We start from the raw sequence: 24,519 nt of genomic DNA, 5'->3' as shown, positions 1-24,519 counted from the left end.
GAAAGGAGTCCATAAAGTACAACATGGAAACAGAGTTAGCAAGCATCATACTGCATCAAAGTATCAAACTGCAGCAGTAGTATACAAATGAGAGATAGCAAGATCAAGTAATACATCTACAATGCATACAATCATATGAAAGCGAAACCATTCAGGTTCACCAAAGTCAATATCTCTGTCCAAATTTTCCTGGGCCAGTAGTGAATGTTAGGACTACAAAATCTTCTTAAACCAAGAGGTTCTTCTTGTCTCGCATCAAGAGGCTGACAGCCATCTCACAATCTGCCAACCAACCAGGATGCAGAGATGACAAAATGGCTTTCATGGTTCAGCTGCAAACGTAAAGTCTCAAGAGGCTTCTATCTGGAGTAAAACAATCGACAAGCAAAAAACTTTGTACATATTATGACGATCTTTATTCCTCAACATCATACCTCATTCTGTAGAAAACTTTGCATGTATATGACAATGCAATAGTACTTTTTCACAATGTAGTAACATGAAAGAATTCCTACCACTAGTGTAGTGTGCAATACCTTGCAACACCGTATCAGACATATCCACATATCCTCCTACATAAACCAGAATCCAGATAATGAGAGACTCCATTTTTCTAAGAACGCTTCCTCTTGGCACCTGCAATTTTTAGCTTTTGAACCTCACAAGTATAGATATAACTATAGTAGGGGGGGGGGGTGTATCTGAGACCGCCATATAGTAGGATATCAAATTTTCCTAGAGGCCTTACGCTTCCAAATGCCAGATCTTGCAATCCTATCTTTGGAATATCCAGTTGTGAAGAGCATTGATATCGATGCGTAACCAAAAATTCTCCATAAGGTGTAGTCACTCTTCCAAACAGAATAGGCCTATCTTGGTTCAGAAGATCAATTGGATGTTCACCAAAGATGGAGACATGCTTCTGGATGAACCGTCTCAAGAAGGTACAAATCTTGCACCAAAAGTGGATTTCAAAATTGTCCCTCAGATGACAAAGTCACGACATTTGCACCATTTATGTAACCGTTCAACAGCCTAGCCATCTCCATGGTTCAGAAGATCAATTGGATGTTCACCAAAGAAGGAGACATGCTTCTGGATGAACCCTCTCAAGAAGGTATAAATCTTGCACCGTTCAACAGCCTAGCCATCTCCATGGCCACTTGAACAAACCTTGGGTGAAACTCAGGATCCATGCTTCCAAATGCAAGTGTCTTGAAGAAATACCAGTACGCCTCTTGGGGTTGGGGAAGATGCTTTAGAGTTAGAGCCCGTGTTGTTCCAAACCTTACAACCTTATCAGATCGGCTTGATATTTCAAGCTGTATTTGTAAGAATGAGTCAGGCTAAGCAACCGATGTTCTTCGAGTAACCCAAAGATCAACCAGTCACTAGTGCATCTACAGCATATAGAATGCATTGGGATTCTCTGAAGCTCCTGCCATATCCGAATTTTGGGCGAAACTGCAACAGAAGAACACAAGGCAGACTTCAGACTTCAGAGTATGGATTATACCTGGAGGTGGAAATTTGCAATGCGCGGGCGGTTCTTGCGGGGCGATGGCGAGCAGAGCCTCTCGCCGGAAGTGGGCCAGCCTCCCCGCCGTCGCACGGGACTGCGCTTCGAAGCCGTCTCAAGCCACCCGCGGTATCGCAGGGCGCCAGCGCTGCTGCGGCGGAGAAGGTAGGGGCGTAAGGGCCATGAGCGGAGCCCGTGCTCGAGGCCGGAAGCAGCGCTCGCGGCGTGGATTTGGCGGAGGCAAGGGCAGAGTGCTTGGCAGGAAGGGTCTCGGCATTCGCCGGCGGCGGCGCCGCTTCGCCGGGCGTCATCTCGCGGGCCTTGCGTATTTGCATGGAGCCCCCTGTTTGGATCGCGATTAATAATCGTGATCCGAATATTTGCATATGGACCCCTGGTTCGGATTGGAATTTGGCAAAGTGCCCCCTTGGTCTGGCTGCTACTTCTGTCTCCCCTCGTCGGCTCATCCTCCGGGGCCCTCACGCGGACGGCCGCCGCCGCCGCCGCTGCCTGCCACCTTCATGGGTCCAAGATCCTGGCCATGCACCCAAGGAAGACTGCAGGACTGCAAGGGCATCCATGACTCTGCTTCGACGTCCACGACGGGAGCCTCAGCTTCATGCCTTCATCCCATGAGATAATTTCCTATTTGACACTAGAAAAGTTACCCCTTCCTTTTTTAGCCCTTAAAAAAATTTTATTCCCTATTTGACACCGGATACAACTTTGATTGCTTATATGACACTCCGTTAGATTTTCCATCCAATTATCGTTAAATGTCGTGTGTCGTTAAATGCCGTGTAAAAAGACAATTTTTATCCTACGGAAGAATGTGGGCCGCTTCATGCTAGTTTAGTTGACCGCGGTCAATGCTGCCATAGGCTGCGACGCGGGCCGTTGGACCTTTGATATGCGGTCTAGATTGAGCTACAGCGCAAGCGACGCCACGGTTTCGCTGCTACGGTCGCCGCTCGCCTCGCGTCTCTGGCGGCCGGCGTCAAAGGCAGGACCGCAGGAGCCTGGGAGGCCTTCGCTTTCGCTGCGGCCGCTGTGTCCAGATTGAAAACATGCTCGGCGTGAAAGGCGGGCTTCGGCGGAGGACAGCAGTTTGGCAGCGGCGGGCGGGTACGCACTCAGCTGAACGGACGCCCAAATCTCGCCACCGGCCGGTGTCCCTGCGTCGCGTCCGCCGATGTGCTTGCGATCGCGGTACTGATCTGCTGGCACCCGATGAGGAGAGGAAGACGACAATGTGGAGAGCCGAGCATTCCTTCCTCCCCCTTCTCTCGATGCCATCATCAGCATCGGAGAAACGGAGGCCGACGGCATCGAGGAAGGCAGCGCCATGGCTGGCGACACGAGCGCCAAACACCCCTGGTGCGGCGCAAGAGGTGCACAGCTAGACAGCAGCCAGCAGTTCAGAGTTTGGAAAATTTTGCACACATGAACAGATGAGTGATTTGTGACAAGAAACCAAGAATCACTGGGCTGCTCAGTGCGTATGTACCATATAATCATGTTTCCCCTTGAATTACAGGGACGACAAGAGGATGATGCAGCGATTAACCCGGCCACCTACTCTAATTAACATCCATCCGGTACTTGCTAGCAGTCGTGACCGCTGCTTGAGCAGCGCCGGCGGATTGCGACGCGGCGGGGACGAGCACGAAGTGGGACGAGAAGAAGCAGCCGTAGTAGACCTGCGCGGCGTCGTAGGCGTCGCCGTTGCAGCCGCCGAGGTTGAACTTGCGCGCGTAGCTGAGCGGGTCGTACTGGCACTCGCGGCAGCGCTGCTGCGACGACGCCGCCGAGGCCGCGGAGCGCAGCGCCCGCCTGCCCTGCCGCCGCAGGCGCCGCACCAGTCGCGAGAGCCCGAGCGTGCACCCGCTGCCACCGCGGGAGCGGTGAATCGACGGGCGCCGGTGCTTGGCGGATTACGCCGGCGACAGAGCTTGCTCGGCTTGACAATGGCGGATTATGTGTGTGCGGGAGGGAATGGAAAGACCGGGACGTTGGGTTTAATGGCCGGGGGCGCGGAGCGAGAGCGGGGAGGCGTGCGCGGCTTGATAGCCGACGCGGGTGGGGATTGGCGCACGCCGGGAGAGGCCATACGCCGGCGACCGCGGGTGGGGGTTGGCACGGCGGCCGGCGGCACGCGGACTCCCGCGGTGGTGCGCGGCCTCCAAGGGGGCCGGCTGCCGACGGGGCTCGGCCTCCCGCAGGGGCACGGCAGCTGGTGTGGAGCAGATGGAGAAGGAGAGGAGAGGAGGGAGAAGAGTGGTGGGGTTCACAGGGGTAAAATCATTTTTTCACAACGTATTTAATGGTGATCAGATGAAAAATCTAACATGGTGATTGGATGGAAAATCTAATTGAGTGTCATAGAAGAAATCAAAGTTATACCCGGTGTCAAATAAGGAACGAAAATTTTTAAAGGCTAAGAAAGGAATGAGTAGGGAATTATCTCTCATCCCATTGGTGACTGGCTCGTGCTCGTCGAGTTCTCCATGGAGCTCCTCGATCTGCAGCCGCTGCTGGCCAGCCCTCCGCTGCCTTGTCGTGGTGTAAGCTCCCGGATGCGCCGCTTGACTCCATGTCCCTTGTCTCCCAAACCTTCTTCGTCAGCGACCGTCATACTGAAACCTTCAGCTTCAAGCATGTGCACCCTCTAATCTTGGCGTAACATTCTTCTTCTTCCATGATTGAATATCCACTCACATTTTAGCATCTTCCAATACGCCTTTGAATTAGAACGGTGTGATTTAACATCTGCTCTGCTGACCATGGTTACGAAATCGATGAAACCACATTCTCATCAGATGGAAACAGAGGAAGCATGCATCAGGACTTGTGGCCTCAACTCTGACGGAGCTGAATGAAGCTTAAAACTCTTCCCGAGTAGCTTCAGATGGAGGAAAACCCGTCCATTGGGAATTGGATCAACCACTTCCCAACAGGTTCGTTGTTCCCCCGTTCTGCAGTAAATTGTTTGGAAATTTGCCCTGCAACGGCAGTGTTCTCCCCTTCCACGAAATCCTTATCTTCGCCCTGTGTTCTAGTTATGGTATATTGGTATTCAGTTATGTGACACAGGCTTAGCCAAAGCAACGAAGGAGATGCACCACCTAAAAACAAAGACTGAACAGTACAGCGCTGTTTACACAGATGGACTCCATTTCAATGCAACGACGACGAAGGCACTGTCAATTAGGCCTCCCGCTCCGGCCAAAACGGTTCCGGCTCCTTTTGATGGAGTAGCTTCTCTAGTTGAGCTAAAATCGTTTTGCAAAATATTTAGTAAATCAGCTTCTCCCTAGCTTTGGTGGTGTGGCCGTTTTGAAATTATCTCTTTGGTAAGACTTCACCAAAAACCGATGAAGAAGTACTTTGATAAATTCGACATAACTTCAACCAAAGGAGGTCTTAGTAGAAACTGACAACAACAACTGAGAATTTGAAATAGTTTTCCATCACAAGATGTTTGGTACGTACAAGGATATCAAGCAGCAGGGACAAAAAAAAGCAAATCAAAATTTGAACATAGCAGGGCCAAATTGGAAGCAAATTATTGATCGGTCCATGCATGCACCGGCAGTTTTGGTTTCCATCACCATCACCATAAATGTGCGTACGATGTACCCTCTCCAAAGCCTATACTCAACAATAACATTGCAACCATCAACCACTCCACCGAGACGACAAAGCATTGACGACGAGCTCGACGGCGGCGATGGAGCCGAGATCGACCATAAATGGCAGTGGCAACCGCCTCCCGGAGACGACAGCATCCAGAATTCCATACTGAGCAAGAGATCGATGTCGGCGGCGGCGGCGGCGCACGTGCTGCTGTTCCCGTGGCCGGTGCAAGGACACATCAACCCGATGCTCCACCTCGCGTCCGCCCTCCTCGACGCCGGCCTCCGCGTCACCTTCCTCCACACGGACCACAACCTCCGCCGCCTCGCCCTCGCCGGGGCGCCCGCGCCGCCCCACCACCCGCGCCTCCGCGTCCTCTCCGTCCCCGACGGCCTCCCCGACGACCACCCCCGCTCCGTCGCCGGCCTCATGGACCTCTTCGAGTCAATGCGCACGGCCGGATGCGCGGCTTTCTGCGCCCTGCTGCGGGAGGAGACGGATGCGTCTTCCCGTCGTCCGCCGGTGACGTGCGTCGTCGCCGACGGCACCATGCCGTTCGCCATCGCTGCCGCAGAAGAGGCGGGCGTCCCGGCGCTGGCGTTCCGCACGGAGAGCGCGTGCGGCTTCCTGTGCTACCTGTCCGTGCCCAGGCTCCTGGAGCTCGGCGAGACCCCCGCCGCCTCCGACGAGCCGGTGCGCGGCGTCCCGGGGATGGAGGGCTTCCTGCGACGGCGAGACCTCCCGCGCGTGGCGCCGTCGTCCGACGCCGACCCCGTCCCCGTACTTCTGGCCGTCGCCGGCACCGCCGCCCGCTGCGCCGAGTCACGGGCGGTGATCCTCAACACCGCCGCGTCCTTGGAAGCGGAGACGGTCGCGCGCATCGTGCAGCGGGTGCGCGGCGACGTCTTCGCCGTCGGCCCGCTCCACGCCAGACCTAGGCCCGCCGGAGTAGAAGTAGAACCCGCCGCGCGTGACGACGACGATGGCGGCTGCGCGGCGTGGCTGGACGGCCACGCCGACCGGTCGGTGGTGTACCTAAACCTAGGGAGCCTCACGATCATCTCGGCGGAGCAGCTGGCCGAGCTCCTCCGCGGCCTCGCCGTCGCCGGGTACCCCTTCCTGTGCGTGCTCCGGCCGGACATGGTGTCTGACTGCGGCGTCGGGCACGAGTCGGTCGTCCGGGAGGCGGCGGCGGCGGCCGGCAAGAAGGCGCTGGTGGTGGAGTGGGCGGCACACCGTGACGTGCACCGCGCGCTGCGGCACCGGGCGTTGGGGTGCTTCGTGACGCAAGCCGGGTGGAACTCGTTGCTGGAGGCCGCCGCCGAGGGCGTGCCGACGGTGTGCTGGCCCTACTTCGCCGACCAGCAGACGGTCAGCCGCTTCGTGGGGGCGGTGTGGAAGACGGGGCTCGACATGAAGGATGTGCTCGACGGCGCCGTCGTGGCGAGGATGGTCAGGGAGGCCATGGATGACCCCGAGATCAGGGCGGCGGCGCAGGACATGGCGCGGCAGCTCAGGGTGGACGTCGCCCCAGGTGGCTCGTCGGCGTCACACTTGGAGCGGCTCGTCGGCTTCATCACCGACCTCAGCGCCGGGCAAGATCCATCCAGAGATGACGACAGTCGACCACTTGTGAGAGGTTTAGTCAAGGAAAAATGAAGACCAAGTGTGTATGTGTATCTGATGGAGACAGTCATCTCTGTAACTCTGTATCTGATGGTAAAACAAGTAGCTCCGCTGCTACTGTACAGAGGTAGGAGTATTTGAGATTTCAAGGTGTGTTTGAAACTGAAGTTCTTGGACAGTAGAAAACGAAATCAAGCAATCTGATGAGGCTTTTATAGCATATGAAATGCATTGAGATCCTTGCAGTGAAATTTAAACTGACGGCGAGCAGCATCTTCAGATGAAATTTAAACAAGTGTGATTTAGTATTTGCTCTGCTGCTGACTATGGAAAAGAAATCGATCAAATTACATTCTCATCAGATGAGAGGTGGTCAAAAAATCCCAATGCTTTCATGCAAATAGCCAAGCATACAGATGAAAACAGAGCAAAGCGATTTGATACACGAGTTTGATGTTTCATGGAACATCCTTCTCTGAATGCTAGCTCACCATCCGCAAAGCCAAGGTCACACAAAGAACATAATCAATTGTTCCAAAATGATCATGGACCCTTTCATCCTTGCAAACATGAGCAACAAAACGTGCTCTTCCACATCAATCGCCAAGGACCATTCATCTTAAAACGCCAATCATCTGTCACACTAGTTCCAAAATCAATTGTTTTACTCTTCAGAGAAACTGATGACCTGACCTTTGTCCTCCTCTTTGGATAAAGACCATATATTGTGAAGGCGATCCTCCGCGCCCGGTGCCGTTTGTCTATAGTAAGCCAGGACTGCAGAAAGAAAAAAAAATCCATTTGGGGACCGTTTCTTCTTCAGGAAAATACCAGCAGGTGGACGAGAGGGGGACAGAAAGGATACTGGGTCAGTCAAGTCAACTCCAGTGGTCTAAGTCACCTACCAGCTGAGAAAGGTAACAGCTCTTGACTCTCGAAGTTGGAAAAATTACTCGCAAATGTTGACTAATTAATGATCATGAAGGTAATGGTCATTGTGAGTTTGTGACAAGTTCTCCAGAAGTAGCTGACAGCAGCTTTTCCACGTTGCAGGCTGGAAGCTGGACTCCACATGAGTTGGTACTGCAATGGAGAAGGGAGGAAAATGGGCTTTTCATCATGTGAAAACTGAAGTCGTGTTTAATCAAGTCTCTCCTCAATTTGATCAAGATCAGAAAAAGGGAGGAAACTAAGGAACTAATGATGGTGATGGCTCACTAAGCATAGGCTCCAGAGTCAAGAGCTGAGGTGGTACATGCAGTATTTCTTGACCACGTGGGAGAGGAAAAGCCAATCAGAACAACCAGGCGAAGACAAAAGAAGTTTGAAAGGTCAAACCTTTAGTATAACTGCATTTCTACAGTTAATCTCTCTTGCATTTCTACAGTTAATTCAGAGATATATCGTGCCATTCCAGAAGCGCTGTTCATTCTCACATCCGCCTCTTGCATTTCTCTTCCAGAGAGAGTCCCCAAATGGACATTCTCCTTTCTGCAGTTCTGGGCGAGCTGACAACTAGATCAATCAATTTCCTCATCAAAAAAAGCTTCAAGCCGAAGGCACTGGACGTGGAGGATCGCCTCCATATGATCCTACTCCGGGCACAGGTCATCGTTGATGAAGCCATGGGACGCCAGATCACAAACCAATCTGTTCTCCAGCAGCTGGATATGCTCAGAGACGCCATGTACCGAGGCTGTTACACCCTCGACACCTTCAGATACCAAGTTCACAGCGAAGAGGAGGCTAAAGGTCAGGTTTTGAGTTACTCCTTGTCTCTATCCAAAGTAAATTCTCTACAAGGTTTGTGTTCGTCCAGTACAAACCTGCAGATTTTGAAACAGCTAAACAAGTCTCTTGATGATTTAAGCTCCATGATTCTTGGTGTGGAAGAGCTAGTCGTGTTCTTGGCAAGCTATCCTCGCCTGTACCGCCAACCTTATAGCATGCATCTCATGCTGGGCAACTGCATGTTTGGCCGTCAGATGGAAACTGAATTTGTCATAAACTTCCTCTTGCACGCACGACCTCATGGTTCTAAAGAACTGGACATCCTGCCGATCGTTGGTCCCGGTAGAGTCGGCAAGACCACCCTTGTTGCTCATGTTTGTGAGGATGAAAGAATCCGTGATCATTTCTCAGAAATCTTGTTCTTGCGGGACCATGATTTCACAGGTGTTGACCTCGCTACTGTTAGAGAAGGATATGCAATGGAATATAAAAATCGTGTGTCAAACTCAAACGAAGATGGAAGATTGCTAGTCGTCGTTGAGTTAGTTGGTGATCTCAATGAAGATGCATGGAATAGGTTGTATTCTTCTTATACACGGGATGTGCCAAGCGGCACTAAAATCATAATCACAAGCCGGTCTGACAAGATTATCAAGTTTGGAACAACACGGGCACTAAGTATGAAATATCTATCCCATGAAGCGTACTAGTATTTCTTCAAGACGCTCATGTTTGGAAGCACAGATCCCAAGATGCACCCGAGGCTTGCATGCCTGGCCATGGAGATGGCCAGGATGTCGAAAGGATGCTTCATTGGTGCGAACATGTTTGCTTGTTTGTTGAGGGACAACTTTGACATTGAGATGTGGTGCAAGGTTCTGGCATTTACGAGAGGGCAAAACAACAAGAATATCTTGAACTTTGGTGGGCATCCATTTGATCTTATAAACCATAAAAGGCCTGCATATCTTGGGAGAATGGTTACACCTTTTCAATATATTGTGCTTCATCGTGGGAATGAATGCTCTAAACAAGAGGAGGTACCGAAGATAAAACTCCAAGATGTCATGTATGGAAGCATTACGGCTCATGGGAAATTCGAGATCCTAGGATGGAGGTCTAGGATACCGCCCTATCATAGTTTTGTAGATATTTGTGAGATTCAAGAGGTAAAAACTACCTCAGCCAAGAGGAAGCGTTCTGTATAAAAGGGTCACAATTAGCTAAACTCTCTATTGCTAAGCTAACAAAGAAAGATATGTGAATATGTTTTGATAGGGAGTTACGAAATTGTCAAGCTCTACTACTGCCTTATCATGTATAAAGTTTGTTTACTGTTAATAGAATATTGCCTTGTGTTGAGGCATGTATTTCCATGGCTTAATGAGGGCCTATTTGGGACTGCTCCACTCCAAAAAAAACAGTTCCAGTCCACCAACTCCACCTTTTTTAGCTTCACTCCACCAACTCCACCTTTTTTAGCCTCAGTCCACCAAATCCCCCAACTCACTGCATACACATCCAAACATGAATTGATATTTGTCACCTCGTTCGATTCCAAGTGGCAATTTCATCCACATCCAAACAGCAGATTTGATATTGCAACACGTTTCCAATACCAGTCTGCTTTGTTATTGAACCCAATTTAATACCAAGCCCTCCAATATCTATATCCAAATGGACTCTACGTGTTTTACTCTTCAGAGAAACTAATGACCTGACCTTTGTCCTCATCTTTGACCTTTGTCCTCCTCTTTGGAGAAAGACCATGTATTGTGAAGGCGCCCGTTTGTCTATAATAAGCCAGGACTGCAGAAATATAAAATCTCCATTTTGGGGACTCTTTCTTCTTCAAGGAAAATACCAGCAGTTGGACCAGAGGGGGGCAGAAAGGATACTTGTCACACCTTGAAATTTTCAAATTTTAGGATGTCAATAAAAGGAATTATTAAATAATGAATTTCTCATAATTTTAAAATTTTTCCCAACATTTATTTTTCTTTACAGAAAATTTAGTATAGGAAAAATAATTGTTTGTTTCTCTAAATAAAATAAGGTTGTTCTGTGTCTGTGCATTCATACCGATGCATTTTGGTGTTTCTTGAGTGCAAAAGTTTTAAAAATACGTTTATGTCCAGACCCTTCTGAGAATTTTCCAGCTTTTTCTGGAATTTATTCTCCTTTTTCTAGATCTAAATCCAAATTTTTGGATGGTTCAAGAATCCTTTTTACGAGCTCCAAATATTTTATTTGGACTCCTCATGTCCCAACCTATCTCTAGGAATTTTCTTGGAATTCTTGGGATTTTTAGAGTATTTTCGTGGCTTAACTGATTTATCAAGATTTTTCTAGATTTATTTGTACACAGGAAATGTTTCTGAAAAAAAGAAAACCTTTTCCTTCGGTCCTAGCCTATGGGCCCGACCCGCTTCGGCCCGTCAACAGGCCCCTTCAGCCCATGGTCGCGGCTGCTTCCCAGGAGCAACACGAGAGCGCCATCGCCGCTGCCAAGCTTTGCCTTGGCGTGTGGGCTAGGCCAGGTCACACCGCACGCCCCATAAAGGGGTCCGCACTGGGCACCCGACTCCCTGCTGCGGCCGCCGCCTTCCTCGCATAGTGCCGCCACCCTTCGTCCGCCGGTCAAGCCAGGCGCCGCCGCAAGCTCGCTCGATTCGCTGGCTCCGTCGCCTGCCAGAGCAAACCAGCCCCCCCGGGGCTCGACGACATCGAGGCGTAGCTGCACCACCAGTCCTCATCGCTAATGCCCCACTGGAGCACTGCGCACGCGTGAAGATCCGAGCCGCCGCCGAGCTTCTTCGCTATCCGCCGCCGGGCAAAATTCCAGCTGCTGCCGTCGTCCTCCACCGCCGGTGAGCACATCCGCAATCTCCCCTCAACCTCCTCTATCTACCGCGCCGCTTCCCTCCTCACAGCTAGCTAGAGCGCCACCAATATTGTCGGCCAAGCCACCATCCGCCATGGGAGCAAGCTCTTGGAGCTTTTCAAGTTAGCCCGTATGCTTTTGCAAGTAGACCCTCGAACTAATCTATAATATATGGCCGATTCTTTGTGTCTTGGAAGATTTATAGAATTGCCCTAAACCTTTTAGATCCTTTGAACCAGACCCGGGCCATGCACCTTTAACAGATCTAATCCTGTCCCTATCTTTATTCACGAGCACTGTTCCTTGTGTCTTGTGAATCTTCTGAGCTAACCCTCTAGGTCTACGGTTAATCACGATTAGGTCCTTGCAACCTTGTTTAGCTCATAGATTTTACGTTTAAGCTCCGTTTAACCTTGTTCATGTTGTGTCAGGTTCACGATAACATAAATTACACGTTAGTGGTGATGTTTGCCTTCATGCATGTTTTTGAAAATAAATTTGTTATTAAATTGATTAATGCCTGATAGACGTGTTTCTTCTCTAAATAAAATCTACTTAGAGTTATACACCACTTTTCGTAATAAACATCAATTTGATTAATGTTTATTCAATTTGCCTTCTGAATAAAAGCTACATAGGTTATATCTTGAGTTTTCATAATTAAATGTTAATTTGACTAAAATGAATATAAATGTGTTTTTTAATTATAATTTGGTTAGTTCAACTCATCATAAAGCTATGCGCTTAGATGTTTACATGTACTTTATTTTTAAATTAAATGTTAATTTACATAAATTGTACTTAAATATTTATAAATAAAATTGGACTAAGCTTTACATCATTTTTCTTATGTAAATATAAATATGATTTGATTAATTCCAACTAAGGGTATTTCTCTAAAATATCTTTACATTGTTTTTCTCAACTAAAATAAATGCAGTATGTAGCTCTTGTCTTTTCTTTTATAATTCAAATCTCTCGAAGCCTTTATATTTTCGACCATAGTTTCGTTCTCAGTGTTTCCCGCGTTTGCGTAATTCTAGAATTGAGCCATATCCTTTAATATGCTCTTTTTAACGCCTTTCTTTTGTTTTGGTGTATTGTTCTTAGTTGTATTTGTTTATTTGATTGTATGTTTGTGCCGGGATCGCTGTTTGAAAGATTGGAAGAGTAAGAGTTTCAGGAGAGCAAGAGCTGAGGAGCAGTAAGAGTAACTTTTCTTTGGAGAAAGGCAAGTGTGTCCTTGTGCTTTTGTCCCAATAACTTTATTTAATCACTACTGCATATACTTGCATTTAATTTGATGGGTCCTATTAAGGTTTGCCTAGTTTTTATGATCATTCCTTGTCAATCTAGGTTTATCTTTTTGTCGGGTAGCTATGCTTAGCTGCTATATTTGGGTTATGGTGGTTTAATGAACTCAATGATTAAACATATTTATGCTATACCTTTCATTAATACAAGATCACTATGTTTAATTGGAACATTGAGCGACCACCCATGAAAACAGTGCAACCACAAGAACTATCATGGCTCTGGTCTTGGCTAATTAATTAGAAACTCTAGTATAGGGTAATCTTACCTAAAAAGGGGCAAGAGGGGGCACTGAGTCATTGTATAACCGCTTCCTCTTGAGAAGTGGGCTTCGCTAGACACTATACCTACTAGGGAGGTTTATGCACACCAGATACCGAAACCTTAGCGTGTTACCACTTACTAGCGAATCTTTGTAAAGACCTCGTAGCGTCCCTATGCAATCACACCTCGGAAGTGTGGTATTATGCCCGATCAGCACAACATGGTTGGGTCTAAAGTTCGTTTGAACTTTTACACGACTTGTGGATAAAGATGTGCAACCTCTACAAAGTGTAAAACTGATCATCAATCATGCTCAAGGTCAAGAGCAGCCTGAACCGTCGCATGATTAATATACTTGAAGATGGACTTAAATCGTGGTTATGGGTGTGCCATATGCTTATAGCTTATGTTGATGTTTCTATTAATTATGGGTTGGTATATACTTATACCTTAGTAATCAGTATCAGGTGCTAATAAAATTTGACCAACTAAAAGTAATTAATGCCGTCAACCAGTTAGACTTTCCTTGTTTAAGCCTTGCATTCATATTTTCTCCACACTTGCTGAGTACGACATGTGCTCACCTTGCTATAACCAATGTTGCTCAGAAAAAAAGCTGCTATGAAGTTGTTGAGAAGATGATGCCGAGTTCTAGGCGTATGCAACTCCTAGTCGATTGCTTGTGAAGTTTGGAGCCTTCGTTTCCAGAGTTTAAGCTGTATATCTCTGATGGTTTTAAAGTCTTTATTTGTGTTCCTTTACGTGATACTGTTGTTGTTATTCACTTATGATGTCACTATATGTATGAAACTAGATCCTAACATACATATAGGTAGCACTTAGTTTTGTTTTAAAATCGGGTGACAACACTGGGTCAGTCAAGTCAACTCCAGTAGTCTAAGTCACCTACAAGCTGAGAAAGGTACAGCTCTTGACTCTCGAGTCTTTGGCTTAGGGGGTGTTTCGATACAAGGTGCTAAACTTTAGCAGTGTCACATCAGATGTTTGGATGCTAATTATGAGGACTAAACATAAGCTAATTATAAAACTAATTGCACAACCCTGCGCTAATTCGCGAGATGAATCTATTAAGCCTAATTAATCCATCATTAGCAAATGGTTACTGTAGCACCACATTGTCAAATCATGAACTAATTAGGCTTAATAGATTCATCTCGCAAATTAGACTCCATCTGTGCAATTAGTTTTGTAATTAGTCTATGTTTAATACTCCTAATTAGCATCCAAACATCCAATGTGACAGGTGCTAAACTTTAGCGGGGTGTATCCAAACACCCCCTTAGTCACCCAGAGCCCATCACCATCTGAGTAACTTCTTTGCAAATCAGCCCTGCGACTGCTGTTCTCCACTTCCATCAAATCCTTGTTTCTAGTCTTGATCAAACACTATTTCAGTTTTCACATAAACGGAAAGCACACGCTGCATGTCCCTTGTCCATTGCAGCACCTTCTCATGAGGAGTCTAGCTTGCATTATATATGGAAATGCTACTGTCAGCTATTTTAAGAGAATCAAGCTCACCACTTATGACCATTGCCTTCGTGATCATCATGCACAACAGCAGAATAGTAAAAAATTAAAAATGGTATTAAACGAAACACTGGTTTTGTCTTACACTGGTCCGCAAAATCTTTTGCCCGTCTTCCAAGATATTCCCAACACCGTGTGAAAGGCTTACTCAAAGAAAAGAATGAAGACCATGCACCACCTGAAAAGGGAGAGAGACTCTGTGCACTATATAACTCCTCTCAGCTTTGTTTGATCCCCAAACCACCTTGCAACCGTGTTATTTCCCAAAATGGAGACGATCATCTCCGTCGTCATGGGTGAACTTGTTACCAGATCAATATCCTTCTTGATTGACAGATACTTGAAGCCTGCAGCATCATCGAAGGGGAAGAACAGGGAGAGGTTGCAATGGATGCTTATGCGTGTTCGTGTCACTGTCGAGGAGGCGGAGGTGAGGCGCATCACAAACGAAGCAATGCTTCAGCAACTGAAAATGCTAAAAGAAGTTATGTACCGAGGTTACTACATGCTAGACACCTTCATACAGCAAGCCCAAGAAGAAGAGAAGGGCAGTGACCATGGTGCGAGCCGCTCCTTATCCTTGTCTAAATTCAGTCCTGCTAAGCGTGTTCGTTTCTCTTGCAGAAGTAAATCTGACATAAAAAAGATAGAAGATATGCTTGAATGTGTAGAGATGGCCCGTATGAGTGAGTTTGTTATTTTCCTGAGAAACTACCCTCCTATGTTTCGCCAGCCATATAGCGCATATCTGTTTATTGAAAACTGCATGTTTGGTCGCCAAGTGGAGATGGAACGGGTCATTAACTTCTTGCTGCATGAAGAACCTCCTGTTGACGGAAAAATTAGCGTCCTACCAATTGTTGGTCCAGGAAAAGTTGCAAAACTACTCTTGTTGAGCATGTTTGCCGCGACGAAAGGGTGCATAATCACTTTTTTCGTATTATTCTCTTAAACGACTATGGTTTCAGAGAAGAAAAGGCAGTGTTCCTTAAGAGATCAAGGCAGAACCAAATATCAAAATGATGACTCAAATGAAGAAATATTTCTGGTTATTGTTGAATTAGTTGGGATTGTTGATGAGAGTGCACTGAGAAGATTGCACTCTGCTTATCAAAATAGTGTTTCAACCCGCAGTAAAATTATAGTCACAAGCCGGTCAAAGGATTTCATAAACTTTGGAACAACGCAAGCTCTTAGCTTGAACTTTTTGTCACAAGAAGCATATTGGTACTTCTTCAAGGCACTTCTATTTGGAAGTGCAGACCCTGAAGAGCAACCGAAGTTAGCATCCATAGCAGTGACAATACTTGATGAGTACTTTGACCAAGGCATATATACATCGTTTGCTGGGACTTTCATAAATTTAAACAATGCAGCTAACCTGTTAAAGGCTATTCCTGGTGCTCATAATTGGCAGAAGGTTCTTGAATGCATCAGGGAGAACAGGCGGCAAAATGAACGTTTATCTAGAAGAAGCCTAAGTGATTTTGGAATGGAAAATGATTGTATATTTCTTCGCAGAGTAACTGAAACTATTCAATATTGTGTTGTTCGTAACCAATATCGGATAGGGCTTGACGATGAAGAGGCTCCCAACATAACTATGACAGATATTGCTTCTATGAAGTTTCCGCCTCGTGGAAAATTTGAGATACCACTTTGGAAATCCCACTTGCCGCCATATCACAGACATATATATAGTTGCGAGATTTTTGAGTTTGAGGGCAATGTTATCAGGGATATGGAGGGTCGGAAGAGGAAAAATCTGAGTTAGTTCTACTACTAGATAACACTCTGTACATGTGAATCAATCATAATATGATTCATGTTTCTCTCTCAAATGTAGGTACTGTACTGTAGGGTGTAATTGTAGGTTATAAGTGTGCATTTTTTCTACTTCCTTACCTACCTTTGTTAAGATAATGGAATGATTGATTGAATAGTTTTTGTTGTGTACTTGTGTTTGTGCTATGTGCATCCGTAGTCACTGAGCAAACTTTTTACCATCGCAGCACCTTCTTGTGAGGAGTCCAGCCTGGGATATATTGAAAATGCGACTGTCAGCTATTTTAAGAGAATTTACCACCACAATGGCCGTTGGCTTCATGATCATCATGATGCACACACAGCAGAATAGTGAAACACTAGGAACCGTGTTAACTGGAACATTGGTTTTTGGGTTTTATGATAAGTTCAACGTGGGCCACATCTATCGACTGAATCTTTGCTTGTTATAATTTTTAATTCCATCTGAAAGGCTTAGTGAAAGGAAAAAGATGAAGATTCTGTACACGGTAACTCTCAGCCTTATCTGATCCACCAACTGAAGTATTTCCCAAAATGAAGACAATCATCTCTGTAGTTAAGAGTGTTCTGAAGAATCCAATGAAGTCAGTCTCGAATCTCAAATATCGAAGTCCCTGAAGTACAGCTCTGAACGTTGCTGTAGAAATCCTTGATGGATAACATAATACAGCTGAACTAATACATTGCAGAGGTGTTTGAGAGCACTAATTTCCCATGTATCCTAAGCAACATATGTTCATTGACAATAACAAAAAAAAAGGAAAAAAATGCAGCAGTCACCAGCACATCATGGCACTAGAAGTACATTGTGATTATTATCAACTAATATCTCACAAACCGGTGAAACTAAATTACAGAGGAAATCAAACGACCAATTACAGAAATCGAGTGGCCTAGTAGTCTCTCCCAGTTGTAAATGACCCAGTTGCTTAAATCCAGCAGCAATCCAGAGTTACATCTACTACTTGATCTTGGCAACAATCTGAGGGACTGTGGATATTCATTATGCCATGGAAATCCAAGCCTCAACACAAGGTATTATTCTGTTAACAGTAAACAATCTGAGCAAACTGGTATTGGAAATGTGTTGCAATATCAAATCTGCTGTTTGGATGTGGATGAAATTGCCACTTGGAATCAAACGAGGTGACAAATATCAATTCATGTTTGGATGTGTATGCAGTGAGTTGGTGGATTTGGTGGAGTGAGGCTAAAAAAGGTGGAGTTGGTGGACTGGAACTGTTTTTTTTGGAGCGGAGCAGTCCCAAATAGGCCCTCATTAAACCATGGAAATACATGCCTCAACACAAGGCAATATTCTGTTACAGTAAACAAACTTTATACATGATAAGGCAGTACTAGAGCTTGACAAAGTTGTAACTCCCTATCAAAACATATTCACATATCTTTCTATGTAAGCTTAGCAATAGAGAGTTTAGCTAATTGTGACCCTTTTATACAGAACGCTTCCTCTTGGCTGAGGTAGTTTTTACCTCTTGAATCTCACAAATATCTACAAAACTATGATAGGGCGGTATCCTAGACCTCCATCCTAGGATCTCGAATTTCCCATGAGCCGTAATGCTTCCATACATGACATCTTGGAGTTTTATCTTCGGTACCTCCTCTTGTTTAGAGCATTCATTCCCACGATGAAGCACAATATATTGAAAAGGTGTAACCATTCTCCCAAGATATGCAGGCCTTTTCTGGTTTATAAGATCAAATGGATGCCCACCAAAGTTCAAGATATTCTTGTTGTTTTGCCCTCTCGTAAATGCCAGAACCTTGCACCACATCTCGATGTCAAAGTTGTCCCTCAACAAACAAGCAAACATGTTCGCAGCAATGAAGCATCTTTTTGACATCCTGGCCATCTCCATGGCCTGGCATGCAAGCCTCGGGTGCATCTTCGGATCTGTGCTTCCAAACATGAGCGTCTTAAAGAAATACCAGTATGCTTCATGGGATAGATATTTCATACTTAGTGCCTGTGTTGTTCCAAACTTGATAATCTTGTCAGACCGGCTTGTGACTATGATTTTAGTGTTGCTTGGCACATCCCGTGTATAAGCAGAATACAACCTATTCCATGCATCTTCATTGAGATTGCCAACTAACTCAACGACAACTAGCAATCTTCCATCTTTGTTTGAGTTTGACACACGATTTTTATATTCCATTGCATATCCTTCTCTAACTGTAGCGAGGTCAACAACTGTGAAATCATGGTCCCGCAAGAACAAGATTTCTGAGAAATGATCACGGATTCTTTCATCCTCGCAAACATGAGCAACAAGGGTGGTCTTGCCGACTCTACCAGGACCAACGATCGGCAGGATGTCCAGTTCTTTAGAACCATGAGGTCGTGCGTGCAAGAGGAAGTTTATGACAAATTCAGTTTCCATCTGACGGCCAAACATGCAGTTGCCCAGCACGAGATGCATGCTATAAGGTTGGCGGTACAGGCGAGGATAACTTGCCAAGAACACGACTAGCTCTTCCACACCAAGAATCATGGAGCTTAAATCATCAAGAGAGTTGTTTAGCTGTTTCAAAATCTGCGGGTTTCTACTGGACGAACACAAACCTTGTGGAGAATTTACTTTGGATAGAGACAAAGAGTGACTCAAAACCTGACCTTTAGCCTCCTCTTCGCTGTGAACTTGGTATCTGAAGGTGTCGAGGGTGTAACAGCCTCGGTACATGGCGTCTCTGAGCATATCCAGCTGCTGGAGGACAGATTGGTTTGTGATCTGGCGTCCCATGGCTTCATCAATGATGACGTGTGCCCGGAGTAGGATCATATGGAGGCGATCCTCCACGTCCAGTGCCTTCGGCTTGAAGATTTTTTTGATGAAGAAATCTATTGATCTAGTTGTCAGCTCTCCCAGAACTGCAGAAAGGAGAATGTCCATTTGGGGACTCTCTGGAAGAGAAATGCAAGAGGTGGATGTGAGAATGAACAGCGCTTCTGGAGTGGCACGATATATCTCTGAATTGAGTAACTGACTCTGGAAATGCAAGAGAGATTAACTGCAGAAATCCATTTATACTAAAGGTTTGACCTTTCAAACTTCTTTTGTCTTCGCCTGGTTGTTCTGATTGGCTTTTCCTCTCCCACGTGGTCATGAAATACTGCCAGTACCACCTCAGCTCTTGACTCTGGAGCCTATGCTTAGTGAGCCATCACCATCATTAGTTCCTTAGTTCCCTCCCTTTTTCCTATCTTGATCAAATTGAGGAGAGACTTGATCAAACACGACTTCAGTTTTCACATGATGAAAAGCCCATTTTCTCCCTTCTCCATTGCAGTACCAACTCATGTGGAGTCTAGCTTCCAGCCTGCAACGTGGAAAAGCTGCTGTCAGCTACTTCTGGAGAACTTGTCACAAACTCACAATGACCATTACCTTCATGATCATGAATTAGTCAACATTTGCGAGTCATTTTTCCAACTTCGAGAGTCAAGAGCTGTACCTTTCTCAGCTGGTAGGCATGAGCCGCAGCTTCTCTGAAGTCCTTCTCTAAATTCTGTCCGGCTAAACGAGTTTGTTTCTCGGTAGGTGGCAAATATAATGCAGAAAAGTTAGAATAAGTGAATAAGCCCAGAGATCTGGTTTGAGTGAGTTCATAATTTTCCTGAAGAACTACCCTTATATGTCTCGGTAGCCATACAGTCATGTTTATGGAAAAGTGCATATTTGGTCACCAATTTGGAAACAGAACATGTCATCAACTTCTTACTGCATAAAGAACATGAATATAAGCAACAGTTTGTTCTTGACTCTTGACTCTGAGAGCAAACCAAGTAGCTACACTGCTATAATACAGAGGTACTTGAGATCTCCAAAGGTATCTGTCTCCAAGCCTTGCAGACAGGATTTATTGGAACAATTTCTTTGACAGGTACGAAAAAATGAAGCAGTCATCAGTGCATTCCTAAACGAATTTATGTTATTTTCAGCTATCATATCACAAATCAGATTAATCGGATCAACTACAAAGAATCAATGCTGGAGTCAATGGCAATAAAATGCAGAGCCAAGCTTCAGGTTGGAGTTCAGAACAGGGCAAAATGGAGTTTAGAGTTCAGAGGAGCATGGACGAATACCTGGAGGCAGAGATGTGCAGGGCGCAGCCTGTTGTTGCGGTGCGACGGCGAGCATAGCTGCCCTCCCACGGCCCACGGTGGCGCCGCCTCACCGAACGGAGGCGTTGGGCTCCCTCGCCGTCTCAAGCCAGCCGGCGCTGCCGCCGCAGAGAAGCTAGGGCCTCGAGCGGCCCGGGCGCTAGGCAGAAGGGCCGTGAATCCGAGGGAGGAGAGACCGGATGCTTGTCGTCGGGGCTGGAGGAGGTCGCCGGCGGCCGAGCGACCTCGCCGGGCGCCATCTCGCCGGCACGGGAAACTTGCAAAATGCACGGATCGCGATTAATAGTCCCGATCCAATTATTTACAAATAGCCCCCATTTTGGATCGCGATTAATAATCGCGATCCGAACATTTTCACAAACACCCCCGGTTTGGATATGAAATAAGCGAATTGCCCCCTAGTTTGGCTCTGCCTCCCCCCTTTGTCGGTTCCTTCTCCGGCTGTCGCACCGCCGCCACCGCCGGCTTCTGTCCCGGCCGGAAGCGCGGACCCCACCCCACTCATCGCCTAGCTCATACTATAGCAGCAGAGAGAGAGAGAGAGTTCCTTTTGCGCCAGCACTCTGTAGTTTTTGCAACTCTGATCTGCAGCTCTGCAAAAGAGTGTCGAGGGCCGGCGCTGGACAGCCGGACAGGGTGAATTGAGGACCTGAACCGGCCACCGGACAGCGGGCCAGAGTGTTGAGAGGAAGACGAAGGGGACTGATAAGGGAAAACGAAATTGCCGTTGCTTGTCTCTTGCAGAGGCGATATCCTGCAGGTTCTGCTGCAAAGAAGGCCATGGTGCCCAAAGCAACGGTGTGTGTTCAGTCTCCTGTAAAATCTTGGCGTTGTATACTATCTGGTACAGTTCCAGACTCGTATCTGGACAATTCAATTTCCTCCTGTAAAATCTGGTACAAATTGTTCGATGCACACAGGCTAGTAGGTTACCACATGCTCGATAATCGACACCGTCAATCGCACATCAAGTCAGAAGAGAAGGGCAAAGATCAAACTGATGCACTAGTACTTTACACATCGTGAAAATATATGCCTCAACATAATGCATCATTCTCTCCACACTGGGCTCACTGAGTACTTTACACATGACAAGGTAGTAGTAGTGGTGATGAATCTAAACAATATTGTAACCCTGTAACATCCTATCAATAGAAAGGAACATGTTCAGCAATCTTCCTACACAAGCCTAACAATAGGAAATTTTTTTTTAACAAACCATCACTCTGCTTTTCTTAGAACGCTTCCTCTTGGCACCTCCTCTTGAATCCCACCAAGTATTGGAATAGCGAGACCTCCACACCAGGGCATCAAATTTTCCACACCAGGGCTTCCGAATAACATATCTAGGATTTTTATCTCTGGAACCTCCTCTTGTGAAGGGTGTTGGTACAGATGATAAAGCACCAAGCGTTCAGAAGGTGCAGCCATCCTCCAAAGATGCGCGGGTCTATTCTGGTTTATGACTTCAAGTGGATGCCCACCAAATCTGGAGACATGCTTCTGCATGAGCCCTCTCAAGAATGCCAGAACCTTACACCAAAAGCGGATGTCAAAGTTGTCCCTCAGCATACAAGAGGTCATGTTTGCACCGATGAAGCATCCGTTCAACATCTCGGCTATCTCCATGGCCAGGTGTGCAAACCTCGGGTGCGTCTCGGGATCTGTGCTTCCAAATGTGAGGGTCTTGAAGAAATACCAGTATGCTTCACATGACACATACTTCATCCTTAGTGCCTGTGTTGTTCCAAACTTCGTAATCTTGTCGGACCGGCTTGTGACTATGACTTTACTACCGCTTGGCACATGCTGCATAGCAGAGTACAATCTATTCCAGGCATCTTTGTTGAGGTCACCAACTAACTCAACAACAACCAGTAATCTTCTATCTCTGTTCAAGTTTACACGGTTTTGATATTCCATTGCATGTCCTTCTCTTAACGCAGCGAGATCATCACCTGTAAAATCATGGCCGTGTAAGAACAAGATTCTGAGAAGTGATCACGGACTCTTTCATCCTCGCAAACATGAGCAACAAGGGTGCTCTTGCCCACTAAACCAGGACCAACAATTGGCAGGACCTCCAATTCTTTAGAACCATAAAATCGTGTGTGCAAGAGGAAGTTGATGACAAGTTCTGACTCCATCTGGCGGCCAAACATGCAGTTGCCCAGCAGGAGATGCATGCTATAAGGTTGGCGGTACAGGCGAGGATAGCTTGTCAAGAACACGACTAACTCTTGCGCATCAAGGATCATGGAGCTTAAATCATCAAACGACTTTTGAAGCTGTTCCAAAATCGGTGTATTTTTACGGGGTAAACACATACCTTGTAGAAAATTTACTTTTGACAGAGATAAAGAGTGACTCAAGACCTGACCTTTGGCCTCCTCATTGTTGTGAGATTGGTATCTGAAGGTGTCGAGAATATAATACCCTCGGTGCATGGCGTCTCTGAGCATGTGCAGCTGCTGGAGCACAGTTTGGTTAGTGATCTGCCGTTCCATGGCCTCATCGACGATGACCTGTGCCCGGAGAAGGATCCTGCGCAGGCGATCCTCCACGTCCGGTGATGTTGGCTTGAAGGTACTTCTGATGAAGAAATTAATGGATCGAATTGCCAGTTCTCCCAGAACTGCAGAGACGAGAGTTTCCATGTGGGGACTCTTTTCTCTGGAAGAGAAATGCAGGAGGTGGATGGGAGAATGAACAGAACTTGAAGAATGGCATGAGATCTCTGAATCAAGGAAGAGAGATTACTCATATAAAGTTCATGTACACCATGTTTGACCTTCAGATTTTGCCTGTCCCTTATTGTTCTGGTCGGCTTTTCCCATCCCACGTTGTCAAGAAATGTAGACCACCTGAGAGAGACACAATACAGCTCTTGACCATTACCTTCATGATCAACAAGTAGTTAACACAATTTTCCTACTTCTATGTCTTTTCTTCCAGGATTCAAAGCCACTAATACCAGAATGGTAAGCTGTACCAATGAGAGGCTTAGTCAAAGAAAAATGAAGACCATGCACCACCTGAAAAAGATTTAAAAAAAGACTCTACTGTACACTTTATAGCTCCTCTCAGGCCTGTTTGACCAACCAACCATCTTGCAACTGTAGTGATTATGACTTCAGAGAAGAATAGCAGATTACATTAAGAGATGGCGGTCGAATCAAACGCCAAAATGATCCAATGAGGAAAAAAAATCTGGGTATTGTTCAAGTAATAGGAGAAGATTGCACTCCGCTTATCAGAGTAGTGTTTCAAGTTTCAACAACCAGTAAAATTATAATGACAAGCTGCTTAAAGAATATCATAAACTATGGAACATTGCAAGCTCTAGAGGAAAAAATTCTGGGTATTGTTCAAGTAATAGGAGAAGATTGCACTCCGCTTATCAGAGTAGTGTTTCAAGTTTCAACAACCAGTAAAATTATAATGACAAGCTGCTTAAAGAATATCATAAACTATGGAACATTGCAAGCTCTTAGTTTGAACTTGTCCCGAAAGGAAAATTGCTATTTCTTCAAGGAACTTCTGCTTGAAAGCACAGATTCTCAAGAGAATATTTTTTAGTGTTATGTACATGAGAATTAATGATATTTTGATTGTACGTTTTAAGTAGTTATCTACTTCCTTTCATACGCTCTTGTCTAAGATAATAGAATCAATACTTGAATTGTTTGTCCTTGTGCTACGACGAGAATCATGCTAACTGAAGTCAAAAAACCATTTGTTCTGGACTCTGCAGCTACACTGCTACAGTCAGAGGTATTTGAGACGATTTCGAAACGAATCAGGGCCTTGTTTAGATGAGGCCCGAATCGGCCTTTGTACAGTGTTTGGGCCTCCTTTTGGGAGTTTTGAAGTAAACGGCCTGGCAAACTTCGGTGCAAAGTCGGCCTTTAGGATGGCCCGATTTCGGCCCAAAATTCGCAGCCTTATCCACCAGCAGCCGACCGGCCGCACTCCCAACCCTAGCAGCGCCCGCAGTCACGCTCCCTCTCCCCCGCGCCGCTCGCCTGTCCCCCG

General features: G+C 46.2%; 3 protein-coding genes and 2 pseudogenes across 3 annotated transcripts; 2 read left to right on the top strand and 3 right to left on the bottom strand.

The window, feature by feature from the left end:
* Positions 1-2,587: 2,587 nt before the first annotated feature.
* LOC101774940 lies at positions 2,588-3,453 on the bottom strand (the record flags this gene model as incomplete). The annotated part of the gene is made up of 1 exon (XM_022823883.1): positions 2,588-3,453. A coding segment is annotated over one exon (354 nt), but the record flags the coding sequence as incomplete, so codon positions are not given.
* A 1,475-nt stretch (positions 3,454-4,928) lies between these two features.
* Positions 4,929-7,038, top strand: LOC101782343 (7-deoxyloganetic acid glucosyltransferase). The gene has a single exon (XM_004955296.3). It carries the CDS (start codon positions 4,997-4,999, stop codon positions 6,812-6,814), a length of 1,818 nt encoding a protein of 605 aa, XP_004955353.2. The 5' UTR covers positions 4,929-4,996; the 3' UTR covers positions 6,815-7,038.
* Positions 7,039-8,252: 1,214 nt separating this feature from the next.
* LOC105913697 lies at positions 8,253-9,813 on the top strand (annotated as a pseudogene).
* A 7,758-nt stretch (positions 9,814-17,571) lies between these two features.
* Positions 17,572-20,747, bottom strand: LOC101781940 (disease resistance protein RGA2). The gene is made up of 3 exons (XM_004955295.3): positions 19,812-20,747; positions 19,400-19,676; positions 17,572-19,260 (listed from the first exon to the last, which is right to left on the bottom strand). Exons 2-3 carry the CDS (start codon positions 19,461-19,463, stop codon positions 17,786-17,788), a joined length of 1,539 nt encoding a protein of 512 aa, XP_004955352.1. The 5' UTR covers positions 19,464-19,676; positions 19,812-20,747; the 3' UTR covers positions 17,572-17,785.
* Positions 20,748-21,526: 779 nt separating this feature from the next.
* LOC101773738 lies at positions 21,527-23,197 on the bottom strand (annotated as a pseudogene).
* Between the last annotated feature and the right edge of the window lie 1,322 nt (positions 23,198-24,519).

This window comes from Setaria italica, chromosome II (assembly GCF_000263155.2).
Source record: "Setaria italica strain Yugu1 chromosome II, Setaria_italica_v2.0, whole genome shotgun sequence".
NCBI lineage: Eukaryota > Viridiplantae > Streptophyta > Magnoliopsida > Poales > Poaceae > Setaria > Setaria italica.
This window is presented reverse-complemented; position numbering and strand designations above follow the sequence as displayed.

What these genes read in the sequence shown, in the direction of transcription:
- LOC101781940 (XM_004955295.3), bottom strand. Translation starts at nt 19,463, where the DNA reads ATGACCACGTGGGAGAGGAAAAGCCAATCAGAACAACCAGGCGAAGAC. An exon ending in AGACAAAAGAAGTTTGAAAG is followed by an intron (nt 19,261 to 19,399) that starts GTCAAACCTTTA and finishes TTTCTCTTCCAG; the next exon opens with AGAGTCCCCAAATGGACATT.
- LOC101782343 (XM_004955296.3), top strand. Translation starts at nt 4,997, where the DNA reads ATGTTTGGTACGTACAAGGATATCAAGCAGCAGGGACAAAAAAAAGCA.